This window comes from Acanthochromis polyacanthus, chromosome 17, assembly GCF_021347895.1.
Source record: "Acanthochromis polyacanthus isolate Apoly-LR-REF ecotype Palm Island chromosome 17, KAUST_Apoly_ChrSc, whole genome shotgun sequence".
Lineage (NCBI taxonomy): Eukaryota > Metazoa > Chordata > Actinopteri > Pomacentridae > Acanthochromis > Acanthochromis polyacanthus.
This window is the reverse complement of record NC_067129.1, coordinates 18987756-19003843: the sequence shown is the minus strand read 5'-3', so window position 1 is coordinate 19003843 and position 16088 is coordinate 18987756. Positions and strand designations below refer to the sequence as shown.

At 40.0% G+C, this 16088-nt stretch overlaps 1 protein-coding gene across 1 annotated transcript in view; it reads right to left on the bottom strand.

Moving 5' to 3' along the window:
- Positions 1–15660, bottom strand: part of LOC110967111 (roundabout homolog 2-like) — an 85263-nt gene extending 69603 nt beyond the window's left edge. Inside the window, 2 exon segments of the mRNA XM_022216623.2 lie at positions 11023–11349; positions 15107–15660. Of these exon segments, the coding sequence (XP_022072315.2) occupies positions 11023–11349; positions 15107–15161 (382 nt within the window). The 5' untranslated portion in view covers positions 15162–15660.
- Positions 15661–16088: the final 428 nt, after the last annotated feature.

Here is a 16088-nt window from a genome sequence, read left to right as displayed (position 1 = left end):
CTGAATGATTCTGACAAAGGCTATCAGATAGATGCTACCTAATTGTCTGTATTTAAAAGAAACATTTTTCCAACACAGCTTTGTCTTTGTCTAGTGCAACTTAAGCGTTAAATCTCAAAGATACTTTAACAGTAAACATATTTTTTTCCTCACTAGAGGAACTAGCAGCCACACCCTTGAACACAATTTTGCTGGAAGATTTTCAATCTTTGGTCAGCACGCCGTGGGTGGACAGGAAGATTTGGTTTATTCATAACAGCTATCCTCAGTCATAGGCTGTGACAGGTGGGTGTGAATAGCTTGACCCAATGTGACCTTTACCAGAGATTGGCCAGTGACTTTCTAAACACAATCGCTTCCGCTAAAGGATGATGCTGACTGCTGCTGTCATTAGACTGACCCAAAAACTGTTAACCTCACTCACTTTTGATCTTCTTACTACTGTCAGTCTGAGAACTATGGACGATCTGTTATCATAATTTTGAATTTTAGTATGAACTCTTTTACACTGCCTTTCACCAGATACTACTGTTTAGCCATACCCATGTCTTTAAAGCAACGCAAATAGCAGCCCTAAGCTAATGATGTATTCAATAATACTGTATATACAGGAAGGTACAATCATATGTAATCAAATCAATCGACTACAAAATTGATCCAAATCACACCTATTTTTTCTTTTGCTTCTAAACATAGTCTCTATCTAAGTTGTGTTCAAGTATGTCATTGACTAATTGTTTCTTTGTTTCTTGACAAAAATATTTTTTGTTGTCACTGATTTTCTTGACAAGGTTACAACTGCCTGTTGAAGTGGGAGCAAATGTATCAATGAACTGGTGTATTTTAGAAACTAAAATACAATAGGCACATCAATCGAACTGGAGACATGAATTACCTAAGGTTAGTATAAATAAATATGAGTGCCAGTTTAAATGGAGAGAAATTTGATTAAACTCTAAATATTCTCATTAAGTTTTTCCTATTTGCTACACATTTGTGATGAATTCCAGATATTTATGCTCAAGAGAATGGCATAACTGCTCTAAAAGTACCAGGGTATAATACATAAATTCAGTACACCTCTTGGAGTAAATGCAGTAAAAGGACACATACTGAAAATGTAACATGTTGAATTCTATCTCAGATTTCCACATTCATACAGCTGCTACTTAAAAGGAAATTAGAAAGCTACAACAAGCTTCAACAGAGGAAATTGAGTTAGTGTGCCTCTTCACGCCAGGCATATGTTTCTTCCAACCAACTGTAAGAAAGTGCACCAGAGCTCTTAAAGGTGTTTGCATGGTCCAATTAACACCAGATGCTAGCCCTTAGCTAACTTACCGAACCTCAAAATGCACAGACCTCCAAGGAGTGAGCATGGTCCAGTTAGCACCAGATGCTAGCCCCATATCTCACTGTCTTCAGCCAAAAAAATACCCATAAATTAGTTCTACTTGCCTGCCCTGGCCATCGCTATATTTGTACTGTTGTAAAATTAGACTGCCTTAAGCAGAGGAAAACAAGTCTATGTAGTTCCACTGGCCGGATGAATGAAATGCCATGAAATGTAATGTCTTAAAGTAACACAAAGACCCAAAAACAAACGATGAGACAAATTCCAACAATTATATAAGCCTTCAAAGTGTAATTTCTTTGTCAAACCAAAGAGTTTTAATCAAAGAATTCAATTACATCAGGCATGTTTCTGGACAGTATATTTATCTATACAATTTCAAAAGGTATGATATGCTTTTTTGCGCACATCTGTGGTGTTTTATGCATCTACGAATAAGATAGAAATGAGGCCTAAGTTGGAAAAACATCAACTCTGACCCAAGCTGTAGGGTGTTTCGGCTTTTTCTCTGTTGTCCAGTTGCAAAACCTCAGGAATCGGCCTTCCCAGCTGCACTGTCAACAACAAATATTAAGAAAAAGGCGAGTAGTACTGAGCACCCAAAGGCACATGATCAGATTTAACGAATAAAACTGACATAGTATAAACAGCAAACATCACACTAAGAGGAACATTAATGGAGCACTTCTGGGTAAATTTGAAGGTTTGTGTTTTAGCCCCTGCTTTGTTGTTGATTGCCTTAATGTAGCAGCTGTAAATAGTTATATGTAGCTCAGTGGCACACAAGTAATTGATGACTGATTACAGGCTGCCTAGCAACAGCAAGATGTCCCGCCTGCAAAAGAGAAAAAGCATCACTGTGATTGGAATCACAAATGTAGGGGGTGGAAAGCATCACTTTTTTCAGTGTAATCATCCCCTTATGCTTCTGCTGAGACTCAAGGCTGGAGACTTTATACAGTATTTCTCTGTGCATTTACAAGATCAGATACCACTGATTGAATTATGATAAAACATGGAAGAATGATATGTCTTAGCATTTTTATTGCAATATCTCTAAAATTTTTTAGCCGAAAGGGGCTCCGCAGATGTGAAGATAACTACTAATGGTATTGTAAATGAACTGCACTGACATAGTGCTGAAGACATACAGTAATAATGGCAAAATAAGTAAAACACAAATTTCAACTCAACAGCTGATAAAGATCCTGTCAGAACAGCTGGATTTTGAAAGCTCAGTAGCCTGTACTGGCTTAATGAAAGCAAGGCAGAGGAAGGCAAACAGGGGAAAGGTACACATGGGGGCTGCTGGACTGGTAACAGATTGTGCAATGTGGCCAACCTATCCACTCATACAAAACACTGACAGGCTGCCTGGGAACACACGGGGCTGGCAGGAAGTAACTTTGGATGTTGTCAAACGGTAAGAGTGAAATGCAGGATTAATGCCAACTAGCCACTTTTCTAAAACACAAGAGAATGTCGCCCAATGAAAAGGCGGCTGAACCTTTGGTGATGTACTGCAGGATTTTTTTTGGATCCCCACCACTAAGTGCTTAGTAATAGTAATGGCTGACCACCACCTCATTCCTGGTATCACAACATAAAAACTCACCCAGGACCCATGCCTAGATCTATTGGATGCTGGGGGGGAAACACAGACACCTTCTAATCAACTGCCCGTGCAGTTTACGGCAGTCACAAGTCCGTCGGGTGGGGGATGAATTATTCCATCCATGTGACGCACTCTGTGAGAGAAGAATATTTCATGCCTGGAGGAAGCATGACTTTGGCTCTCAAATTAGGCTCACTATGCTATGTTGTTTACTGTATAGTGCACAGTGCTGAATGGCTTAGAGGAACGTTCATCATTGAAAAGGACACAGTGACAAGGAAGCAGAGAAGAAACACCACACTTAGAGGCCAAATACAAATAGGTTATAACATTTACAGCCTGAAATGTATTACATTGAAATATTTTCAGTAATGTTTTTCCACACAGGTAGTTTGCATGTGGAGATTAGCAATGTTTATTAGTTACCAATACAGTTTACAGTACACTAGATAAGCATGGCAATGGCGTTCTGATTCCTTTAATTGTAAGTGAGTGCTAAAATCCCCGCTGATATTGTGAAATATTAAGCCTTCAAGTACACATATAGGTGTAGGAATGAGAGATCGAATTCAGTGCTATAGGACTCCTGCTCATGCTTGCACAGGCATGGATCATAACTGTGCTGCTTGTTTTGATTGGCGAAATGTATAAATTGAGTGACGGGGAACAGTTTTATGTTACCAGTCATAACCTTCACACATATAGTTTTGTTCTGCATTCATTATCAGTGATTTTAAGCCATAGTAATTCCCAATATGTTTGTTTATATGCGTGTTCTTTTTATTTAAAGCCTCACATATAACATGCTCAGGTAACAGACATGTCATCTTTAGCGAGTGCTGAACTTTGCCGAATGAAGTCATAAATATTGCTGTTAGATCGATCACTTGTAGTTCATTTAACCTGATCTTGTTAATTGCTTGCCCAAAGATCAAAGTGAAATTTACACTACAGTCCACACTTGGCAAAACACTGGTTATAAACAAAATAAAGCATGAATTTTTTTTTAAACACTGATCTGTGGGGTGTCACTGTTTATATTCAACCATGTAAGTGATGTGTTTGTATGGATGACAGTGTCTGTCTGTTGATCAGTCCTTCTGTTACACTGAGTGCGATTGCCACCACAGACAGAAATTCATGATTCTCAAAGGATTAATCCACACCTTATTATAACATTGAGTGTTCTGCTAGTGCCATGAGAATGAAAGAGTTTTCATTTAACCTGTGAAACATGTCAACATCTAAAGGATGGATGCATTATCATTCGATACAGACAAATGTGTTGTGCTACCTACAGGTCAAAATTTCAGATTCTCTATCTTATATCTCCTGCTAACTAATGACATTCTTGTCATCTACAGCTGTTGTCTGTGTTCTGTGCTAAGAAACACATTTTAGCATGCTTAGATGTTAAACTCAGGTGGGTGAAATGACAAATGCTCCACTTGATGAACATGATCATGACAATATTACTCCGCCAATCAACGTGGCGGCATACGTTTGTGCTGCTGTTTGTCTGTCTGTCTTTCCGTCTGTTTGTCTGTCACCAACATCACTCAAAAACGGACTAACGAATTTGGAGGAAATTTTCAGGGAAGGTCAGAAATGACACAAGGACCAAGTGATTAGATTTTGGCAGTGATGCAGCTTATAGCCTGAATCCATATATTTGTTAAAGATCTCTGTACTGCGAGATAGCAGCACGGCGTCACTGTAACTATGACAACAAATGAACACTGCATCAGCTGTCTGCTGACGATCACAAGATCACGATCCCACTACAAATCGAGCGATGCAGACCTATCCGTCGGAAATGATACAAAGAACAATCGATTAAATTGTGGGGACGTTTCTGAGTGCCATCAATTTCTGCCACCCACTACATATCTAAGTCACACGATTCAGTATCCATACACAACCTAGACATGCATAACACACACCTGTGCTCACCAAAAGGTAGTTTTTTTTAATTGAAGATTTCATCCATAGGAAATGATACAACGACTGAGTAGCCTTGGCAGAGTACTGTGCTCTCTGAGTGCTTTTACTGTATTTGTGTCAGCATGTTGTTAGCAGTTAGCTCAAGGGACCACAGTGTCTACAGGTACGGGTCACTGTACAATGGTTGGGGTGGTTTTCTAGGGGAGTGCATCTAGGTAGAAAATAAAATATTATTAATAAAAGCTGAAAAAATAGTCTTTTTTTACTGGACAGCATTCAGATTTGGCTTTGTACTGCCACACAAAGCTTGGTGGTGCTGATTTAAATGGTCAAACAAATAACTAGTGTTGCTTCATAGAGTGCCAACAACTGCAAGACACTGCCAATAGAGTACCTGTTTTTGATCAACATCATCCGTTCTCTAGCCAAAATATCCCCATACAACTATCTAAAGCATCAATTAAGGCCAGAATGATAGCCACAATTATTTTTGATCAATACTGAGATTAGGATAATGTACCACAACAATTGCTGAGTTTAGACAAAACATTTGTGTTGAGTGTTCACATTTAAATTAATAGAATCCTGCTTTCACTTTAGAATAAGACATAAAATTGGGTTTTCTTTACCTGAATTCAGTTAATCTCTTAATGGCAAATTACTTCACTTGCTGAACATCGGTTTATCACTAGACACTATAATTTCCAGATATTCTCTAAATGCCAGGGTGCTCTGGACATTAGTTTGACATCTGTGGTCACAGAAGCCTCTAGTCTCCTTACTCAGTTACAGTAGCACAGCGGCTCAGACATGTTAGTGACAAGCGATTACTTTAAAAAATAGTGAAATAAGGCTTTTTAATGTCACATATACCCAATTGGAGTCTTCTATCAGCAGAGTATGTATTTTAAGCAACATGTGTGCAACCTATTCTGTGTCTCATAAAAAGAGATTTTAAAAAAATAATCTGTGTGTATCCAAGAACCCTTAACGTTGAGGAAGTTATGTTGTGCCAGTCTGACTTCTCTTGTAGATTAGTCATGGAAAGTGAAAACCCTGCAAGTTTTCATTTTCTATCCAATAAATTGCAATGTCATGTGTTATACGCAGATTTAAGCCTCACAGAGCCACTAGCATGGCTGTAGACTGAGGCTGCATTCTAAATTGCATACTTTATATATTTACTTTACATATGTCCTGTTTTGTGCAGTATTGTGCAGTAATATTGCGCCTTAAGCTTTGACCGTCACAGTTTGCAGTGCAAAATGAGCTGTTTTTTGACCATGTCCTCTTCGTGGCTTAAGCTTATTTAAACTCCGTGAGATTCCGTGACGTATGTGTTGTAACTACACAGCGGATTGTAGGTCAGAATGGCCAAAAAGCATGCTGGCTTGTATACTGCAAAATCTGACTGGATGTAATAAGACATGCTGGTATTTTTTGCATATTGCATTTGACGTACTATGTATTGGGACAAACTAAATGTTTTTTTTTCTGGTGTACCATAAAGTGTGGACGTATGGATATTGGAACATAGCCTTAGTGTTGCTGGGTTTTACTTGGCTAGGTTTTAGATATTTAATTCATGCTTCCAACTCCTCTTCTGCGTGTCAAGCACTGGCAGCTTGACAACATAATTTGTGACTACATTCAAGCGATGTACATGTACTTTTTGTAGATCTTGGCTCAGAAGGCATAGCTGTACTTCAAAGAATGAATAACAAGCTTTCGTTCTATTCCTTCTGCTAAAATACCAAATAAATGTCCATTCTGTTTAATCTTTCATCAGAAATAATTACCATAGTGCACCACCAAACCCAATCCAAGACACTAGATTTATGTAGCATTATGGCTGCTTAGGTTGCTGGTTTGTCTGCGACTGGGAGGATTTAATTGATGATTGTCTGGCTGAGTGACTGTACTTCTAATTCTCTTAGCACAGTCGAACAGAGGGGCACTCATCTTGTTCTTGAGTTTTGTGCTAATGAACACCCTTGCATCCGCCGCCCCTCCGCCCACACCTCCCTTCAACACATCACTGTTTATGTCTTTCTGTCCCCTCTTAATAGTTTGAGGAAGCCGTTCTAATTCCATCAGCAGCCACTCACTCTGATGATTAGTGCCAGTCCACTGGTGGCCTGGAGGTTGCACAGTTGTTTGTCGACGCTGCTCAGAAGTAGCGCTCAGCTGCAGCGCCTGACTTAACAGACAGATGTGAAAAGCTGCCTCGGTGGTTGGCCATGTGTGATTGTACACATTGACAGCAGGTGACTGTTGATTATTAAAATCACATACTTGGCTGTGAAAATCAAGTGACATGCGGCAACAGTAGCGGCAACACAATGAGTCCTGTTTGTCAAGCAAAAATACAAGACCTTTCTAATAATAAACAGACATGGCCTCATTTCTTGGTGAAATGGCTGATGTTATCATTTGTGTCAAATATCCACCCAAGAAGACTGCTCAGGAAATAGAATTTCAACGAGGGTGAAAATACTTCAGATTTGTGCCTGGTGATGGACTACCAGCTGATACAGTAAATATTCCCAGATTGGCCCGAGGATCAAATTTGCTTCTCTCCAGTGTCTTTTTTTTTCTTTTGGTTTTCTTATTTCCAGTCAGAGAAATAGAGGGTCAAGAATACTTTCGGGTTACTTCGTTCTTTTTCAGCTAAAGCAAGCCATGTATTAAATGTAAAATACTTCCCTTGGAAATCCAACATCTACAATGTGCTAAAAGATGTAACACAGAGGAACAAAAACATGCAGATGGAAGAAAAATATGTTAATATTGTCCCTACAGACAGCATAGTTAGTTTGTTTTAAGTTACCCTGAAGCAAGATGATCAGACGCAAGAAGGGAATTCAAAATGGCTTTAAAATAGTAGCAGTTATGTTAATGGAAAATAAAGTAAAAAAGAGGGGAAATAAATACATGGTGAGATATATATAATTATTTCTTAAAATTTAAGGAAAACTCACATTTTGGGTGTGTTGCTTGTTCTATTTATTTCTTTTTTGGTTCTTGTTTGCCATCTTACCCACAGCCAGTTTAGAGGATCAATAGCAAACTAAGACATACGGTATGATTTTGCTAGGTTGCTTTGTATTGATTCTTTGTCATGAGCTCCACAGTGAAACGTGTGGTGAAAATAAATGCATACAGATAAACGTTTTAGTAAGGAGTGGCTGATTTATAAGACAAACAAATGTTATGAGGTATATTATTTGCTTTTTGCCAGACTGCCAGCTGTAGATTTGTCTGGCGTATCTGCATAATTTACATATTTTAAGCTTTGCTGCCATCTTAAACAGCTGAAGTGTTTGGAATGAATAATGCCTCTTCAGATTTCAGTCAGACCGAAGCTCACAAAATGCATGACGAACCACCAAAATTGAGCTTGTACAGCACAAATGTACCCGAGGGAGTCGCACCCCTCTAGTTATCTACATTTTCTAAGCCACTGGTTGAGATACAATGCTACAGCCCATTAGAAAATTTGAGGATGTGTGTGGACTCGTAAAGAAACAGACCATTTTGAGCTAGACTCACTGTCAGATCCTCCCCACAGCACTTTCATCTACCCACTTGCTCCCACCCGGAGCATTGCATGACAACTTTGGCTGCAGCAATACTGGCAGGAACCTGCAGCCCCTGGAGGAGTCATGCGATTACGCATCCCTGTAGCCATGATATTTTGAATTACACAAAGAAGACTAAAGGCTGCTTTGGTCATACTGTCTTTTATGTAAGAGAAGCTCCAGAAAAATCAACCTATTGACACTGTCTGCACATGAATAAACAACACTGGAAAAAAAATAGGTTAGTGGCTTTTTTTTTTAACTGGCAAATATGATCAACACTGAAATAGCTTTATTTGTGAGGAAGATATTTGGCTGTAGAAGAGATCTGACAATGAGGCAACTGAGAATATTTTCACAGTGGTCAGACAGCAGGTACTGGAATTTGCATGTATTAGAAATGGGAATATTCACGTTTAGGTGTATTAGGCTTAGGTGAGTCTGCATGGTTCATATAAAAGCAAAGGAATTCAGAGCTAAAAGTGTGAGATGTAGTTCACTGTGCAAACATTTATCCTTATGGATGTCCTCATACACTATGGGACTACTATCCTCACATATAAAAAGCAAATGCAACCAAACGGTTTGCATTCAGGAATGGCTTCAGGAACGATCCAATATTAGGCAATACATCATCCATTACTCACATGACAGCATTTCAAGGAACATTAAAGCTGCAGTGGAGCGAAGATTAAAGCACATTCCATATCTATTTCCTGACATTTAAATTTAGCTCCTGTATGTTAGGAAGTTCACATTTACAACAACATACAATATCTCGTTTGTTATTTTTCCCTCCATATATGTTGATGGTACATATAGCAGATCTCGCTTCCCACAATAGAGGGGGAAAAAAACTATTTGGCAATAATAATTGCGGCTCTACAGTCACAAAGAATGTGACAATTAACTGGGAAAATGAGTTCAGAATGCCTGTTTGAGCTACTAAATACAAATGAGCTTTATTGTATTTAAGGAGAACCAGAAAATCCCCACAAAATCACTCTGACACAGTCATTGTGTTCATAAAGTCGGCCTCTATTCAGTCGAGGGAATCAGTGAAGCAGCCATAACATTTGTCTCTTGACACTATAACGACAGTTTTGGGTCTCTGGGTTCTTTATGAGAGAGAATTATTCACCGTCTTCAAACACAACTGTACAGCTAAAGATGTGCAATGTAAATGCACTGTATTGTGCAGTGTAAATTCTGATTACAGGGAGACAGGGATGCTGCTATTGTAGCAATCAGCTGCAATATCAAACACCACAATGTCTCGTTTTGTATGTGAAAGCCAATGCTATATCCTCTGAGACATGCATACGCAGACAGACACACAGTTCATTACTTGTGGTTTGAAACAAAGGAGAGGAATCACCAGTAAAAGCAGACAACAGAAACACTAGTGTCTAATGTGGAAACGCCAATAAAAGACAAAGAGATGATGTGGTGCAGGAAAAAGCATAAAGATCCCAGATAATGTCTCGGCTGAGTTGCTATTAGGTTCATGTTCTTATCTCCATTTCCCCATTTTTTTCTCTCTTTCCATTCCATGATTTCCTCATAAAGCAAACTACAGATCCAGAGTGGGTGACAAATCAGCTGAAGTCACAAAAGCACTATAGAAACCATAATTCTGACTGGGAGGCTTCTTCTTCTTATCACTACAGTATATAGTACATCACAGTCAAGTTATTAGTTTGAATAATTCTTACACTCACCTATTTAATAACAGGGAAGAATATTAAAAAGAAAGTCTGAGCAGATAAATATCATGTAAATATATCACCACATTGTAACATACTCTTTGCCTGGAATTCCCTATCTGTGAGGATGACAAACACAGAGCAGGAGAGACACTGTGGGTGTTTATGTGTGCACGCATGGATATCTGTGTGTGCGTCCGAGCGTGTGTGCATCTTGTTCATGGCAAGAAATCAGCTCAGTTTAGCACATAATGGAAATGCGAATAGCCCAGAGCGCCTCTCTCCCACACAGGGAGAGAACTGGCTGGGAGCTGGCTGCATCTTTCCAAATCCAAACAGTGAAGGGGAGTTAGCTAGGTTAAAATCCTGCCCCCTTTTCTCTCCCTCCCTGGAGCAATTCACAGCTCTGCCCATACATTACTCAAACAGGTCATCCAAACAGGTCTCTCTAACAGTCTGAAAAACATATTCACACACATATGTGCACACATGCCATGCACACAGCTAAGTATGCTCTCTCTCTCACACGCACACACACTTGTAGGCTCAGTGGAAAGGTGACGTTGCACATATTGTGACAGATGACATGTTATATATGTATCTCGTAGCACAACAGCCCCAAAATGTTATGCTTAATTTAACATGAGCTCTACCTTTATCAGATGCAACATTAACGCATTTTCACATTTTCACCTACCCCACAAAAGGTTACCAACCTCAATACATACTGCATAACAATTTTTCTGTCATGCAACACTGAGATTTCCCTGACCATGGTATTACCTTTGTGCCCAGCGGGATATGATGAAAAGTCAGACTTACATGCTACTTCTAGAGATGCGTTCCGGCTTACGGCCTCTCCCAGATAGTTTCGGGCCACGCACACATAGCTGCCATCATCCGGTTTGCTCCGCCGTCCGTGGACGATGCGTAGGAAGAAGAGGGAGCCACTGGGCAGCAGCATGCGGTGGGAGCGGGGGTTGTCACGGTCCGTCTCGACACGCTCCCCATCCTTGTACCATTCCACCGTGGGGGCTGGACGGCCTTCTGCTTTACAGTTGAGAGTGGCTGGTTCCCCTCTGGACACAATGAGGTCAGAGGGGTGCTCAACAATGCGGGGAGGAGAGTCTTCCTGGCGAATGCGAGACCCTGAAGGGAAAAGAAAGAAAAGCCAAATACTCTCTTGAAGTAATAATCAGAATGTATAAATGCACTTAAATAATGCATTTCAATATTAACAGATTTCGCTGAAGCAGCACTACATTTGTGAAAATCGCAAGTAACTGTTCATGAGCAGCAAAGCCAAGTATGACTGAACTCCCTCAACAGACACTCGAAGTGCAAAGTGCAAAAGTGCACCAAAAGGAATCTGTTAACTACCACATAACTGCTAATTAACACAAGACAGCAGACAGACATATTGGAGACATTTCTCAGAAAATATCTCTAGCAATATGCTTTCACTCTCAGATTTGTGACTATGACTCTGAATAAAATGTATAGTGTAATTCCATTGCAGTCCTTGTAAGGAAAGTTGATTAATATCAGTTTTGTTTTTTTTACTGGCTGAGCTATAATCTCTGTTACTACACTGAAGCTTCCATGTTTACTTTCACAGACAGGAGCTGAAGACTCATTATATCTCATTAGCTTTTTCATTAACACGTTCCATCAAACACTGACATCATCAAACAAGTTGTCTCAGTGGGTGTAGAACAGCGGCTGCTACATTTGGTTTTTTCACTTTACGCTGTAATACTGAGGATAAACAAAGTTTGCATTTCTCTTTCCTCCTTAAATGCTACCTCATTACATTAGCATGCATAATAGTTCAATTTGAACCCAAGTATTTGATAGTCAGTCTTGAGCAAATGTCATAAGAATGCCTAATCCTGACCACCGTGATAAGGATAATGTCATAATTTGTGTAACCACAACCCAGATAGCAACCTTTACCCTGCTTATTCTTTCTATTTATTTGGCCATGTGAACACCTTAACTCCAGTCAGTGCTGTTTCATAAATTCCACCTCTAAATGTCACAGTGGAATGACCCAAATGTTGTGGCACGGTGTTTATTTACAGACGTGACAGCATCACAACTCTCATCTGCTTCATGGTGGATGAGCACATTATAATAACTGTGTTAAAAGGTCTACCTTCTCTGTCGTGCGCATGCAAACAAGCCACGAGTGTGATGTTAGAGTTGCCAAAACAGACTTTTTGGACTGTCACAAGGCAAACGAATAAATAAGATATAAATAAGTGAAAATGATGTTACACGGTGGCTTGTCTTTTTGCCTTTGATGGTGACAAATCATACAAATTGCAAAGGCAGCCATGATGACTGGCTGCTACACAACAACTGGAATAAAGTCGCAAATGTGAGGAAAATTGACATGACAGTTTGTAATGTAAGAGGTTTGTTGACAAAAAGCATTCCATTAGCCGGCACCAACACGTCAAACGTGGTGATACATAGTGTTTTAAAAATGCTTTTAAAACCCTCTATACATACGTCTCTTGAGTAATAACATTTGTGTGGTTTCATAATGACAAACAAACAAACCCGCAGTTTGTGGACAACTGACTTCTAATTGGCTGTCCCATTACCCACAGTCTCCACGGCAGCTAATATAGAGTTCGAGACTTGTACTGTCAGACAACAGAATTTAAATTAGATAATTTTTTTTTGTTGCGGTTGGCAAACTGGTTCAGCGGTTGGTACTCTAATCTAACAGCAAGAAGGTCCTGTGGGGTCCTGTCAGTCTTTTGGCGCTGTGATGGACTGGCATCCCATCCAGGGGGTTTGCCTGTTTTCTGCTCAGTGCTTGCTCCATCCGCCCCATGACCCTGAATATAAATGAGTGGGAACAGAAGGAATACATTTGGATTTTTTTCATGTAACTCCTTAATTTAAAACTGCACATTTTACCAGCTGAACAGTCCAGTTCTGAGGGTTACAAAGTCAATATACATTTCAATAGACTCTTAAAGTGACTTTTTTATACTCTTATATACAATTAAAATATTTACGTTGCCAAAATGTGGCTTATCTAGTGGAGGACTGCCTCAGACTGTTAAACATCAGTCTTTGCGTCTTATTATTCTCCACAAGTACGCCTGTTTATGGGGATCTGTCCATGGTGCTGAAGCAGAAATTCAAGGTCTTGCAACAAGAAAACTGTTCGTTTAAAAGCTTGTAAGCCGAGAGCAACTCTGATAAAAGTCAATTTAGGGTGGCAACTTTCAATCAGCAAAGTTCAGCGGGACTCAATTCAGGTTTGTAACTGAAGGATTAATTTGAGTGTCAACCAAAGGGCACTTGCCATTCAGGTATTTTTTTAGGTATAAGCTTGGGATGTCAAAATCGCAAAATTAGTCTGCTCATGGCAAAACTGAAATCAGCAAGACAGGCACCTTTTCCATGAATCAAAAATAAGAGTGTGCTCAAGCTGCAAACTCTTATCATTATGCTCTCTAATAGATCACAGATTGCCTGTATTTTTCCACAGGCAGTCAGTCAGACAAGTGCAATTAGGGATTACTTGTGTCTCCTTCACACAGATGTTTCACTGAATTTTGACAGTAAAATTGAATAGGTGGAAATGCACGCTGAGCAACCAGTCTGTTACATACAGCTTCACAATCTGATATTGACCAGTGCAGCAGCCCTGTAATTAGCGCTGTGTTTGTTAAGCATTAAATATTCAGTTTCTGTTGACACTGTCAACAAATATATGGGGAAGCGCGGTGGGCCAAACATTGGAAGACCTGTCAACAGCAGTTCAATACAAGCTGCAGCCTTCAAAATGACTTCACAGTTCAATCAACAGCCCCTTGACATTAAGTCAACAAAAAACTGAGCCCTACGAGCTTCATAAAGATGGGATAAATATAATTTCTTTGCTTTGTTTAGATCACACTGATACGCTGTGCCAAACAAACTAGTAACTCAGCAGTTCCAGTGTCAAGGAAACACCCAAATCCACACCCACTTTATGTGCCATGTAGTGCTTACACCTGCACCGCATTTACTCTACTGACACACATTCACGTTTTTATGGGCTGCAGCAGGGAAAAAAAATAGTACAAAACACTTCATGACAAGGATATCGCCTCCTGTTCAGAATCTTAGGTGCAGGTACACTTGTGTTTGTACACTGTGAAATGTGAGTGTAGCCTACAGACGTAGACAGTCAGGTGGGAATGTCCAAGCTATACGAATAACCACCATCCATATTGCAATTTCAGTTATGAAACACACAGAGTAAGCTTCATTAAGTTAACTGAGCAACCTGAACAGTAGGGCAACCTATAGATCTGACGTCAGATAAAGAGAATTAAAGCAAACTATGCCCGAATAAATGAAGGCTTGCAACACTACTTGGAATGGCTGAACAAGACAAACAGAATATGAGATTTGGGGAGTCCAATTGATTAATAAATAATGTCCTTTCCCTTTTAGACAATACAGAAAAAAATCTATTTGGCTGCCTTGACTTCATTTTTATTGCCAGCAGACATTTCAACACTACCTGCAAAAAACACACCCATATTTGAAGGCTCTCAAGGGTTTAATTCTACTAAGAAATGTGTTCACTTAGGGCTGCCCTTATAAATAAATGAGCAACTTTCGTCTACCAAAGCCATTCAGTAGTTGGCACAGAACAATAGCCCGTACATCAGGACTAAATTAACCAACTAGTACTTGGTGCATCCTAAGAATTCAGGAGACACAACAAATTGATAGCAAATCATGTGCAGGAGTCAGGAGTCGGGTTCTTCTTGAGCTGGAAAGACTGAGGGTCGACTACGCTTCAGGTCACATCCCAGCGTGTTTCCTGCAGCTTGGACATGATTGAAACCATAATGTAAAGTAATAATAAATGCATTCATAAACTTACCATCGGTTTGGGTGTACAGAAGTCCACTGAGAAATAAATACTGTAGAGGACCCATTCTGGCATATTGGCCTCGTAAGCTATCGGCGCATGAATTCCTCCTCAAGCAGAAAAAAAAAGCAATCAATTAATCGATCGATCCCGTTTTCAGTTGCGCGACTTTGTGGCAATTTACTGTTTCGAGTTAGTGAACTAAAACAAGCAAGGCAGGTACGTGAGGCGCTGAAGGGAAGCCGTTCTCATTCACATGTCCGTTCTTCCTCTCCAAGAGCGCACCAGCAGCTAAGCTGTGGACACGTTGGCAATTTCTGCAGTCACCAATTGCAAACATCACCGACGCCCAAAGACGCTCCAGTTACTGACGGTTCTCCCGTCCGACCGCATTGTTCTGACACTTTTTTTGTTTGTTTTTTTTACCGGGTCCGACGACAGCCAAACGCATCCATCCTGACGCGGGACAAGTTGAGGGATGAAAGGTGGGGATGGGATTCAGTCAGAGGTGAGTCGCTGCGCTGTGCAGCACAGCTCAGCCCCTCCTCCCCGCTGCTCTGCCCTGGGAGAGTCGAATTGAACATACACAATAAATCTGAACACTAAAACTCAGGAGCACTTTAGATTCTGGACAATTGGATTGTGATAAAGAGACCCATCGGTGTTTGTTTCCCCTTTTGTTTAGTTTTTCCAAGGAGACACTTTAACGCAGACTGCTGATGTAGTCACTAGGCACGGTCTTTGCAGCATGATCAATATGTATGTAAATGAAAGTCTGCCGTTTTGGCCATTTTTTCTTTTGTTTTCGTTTTCCTTCATCCAGGCATTAAGTGTTCACTGGATAGACTAACGTCGGAAGAGTATAGTAGATGTGCGTAATTATTATTTCACTGCATTTAATTGCAACTCCTGCCGTCATTTTGATTCCTTTTTGATTCCCTCACAGTGATTTTCCAACTTGCCCCTAATATTTTATAAAAAAGGCACCATCAGG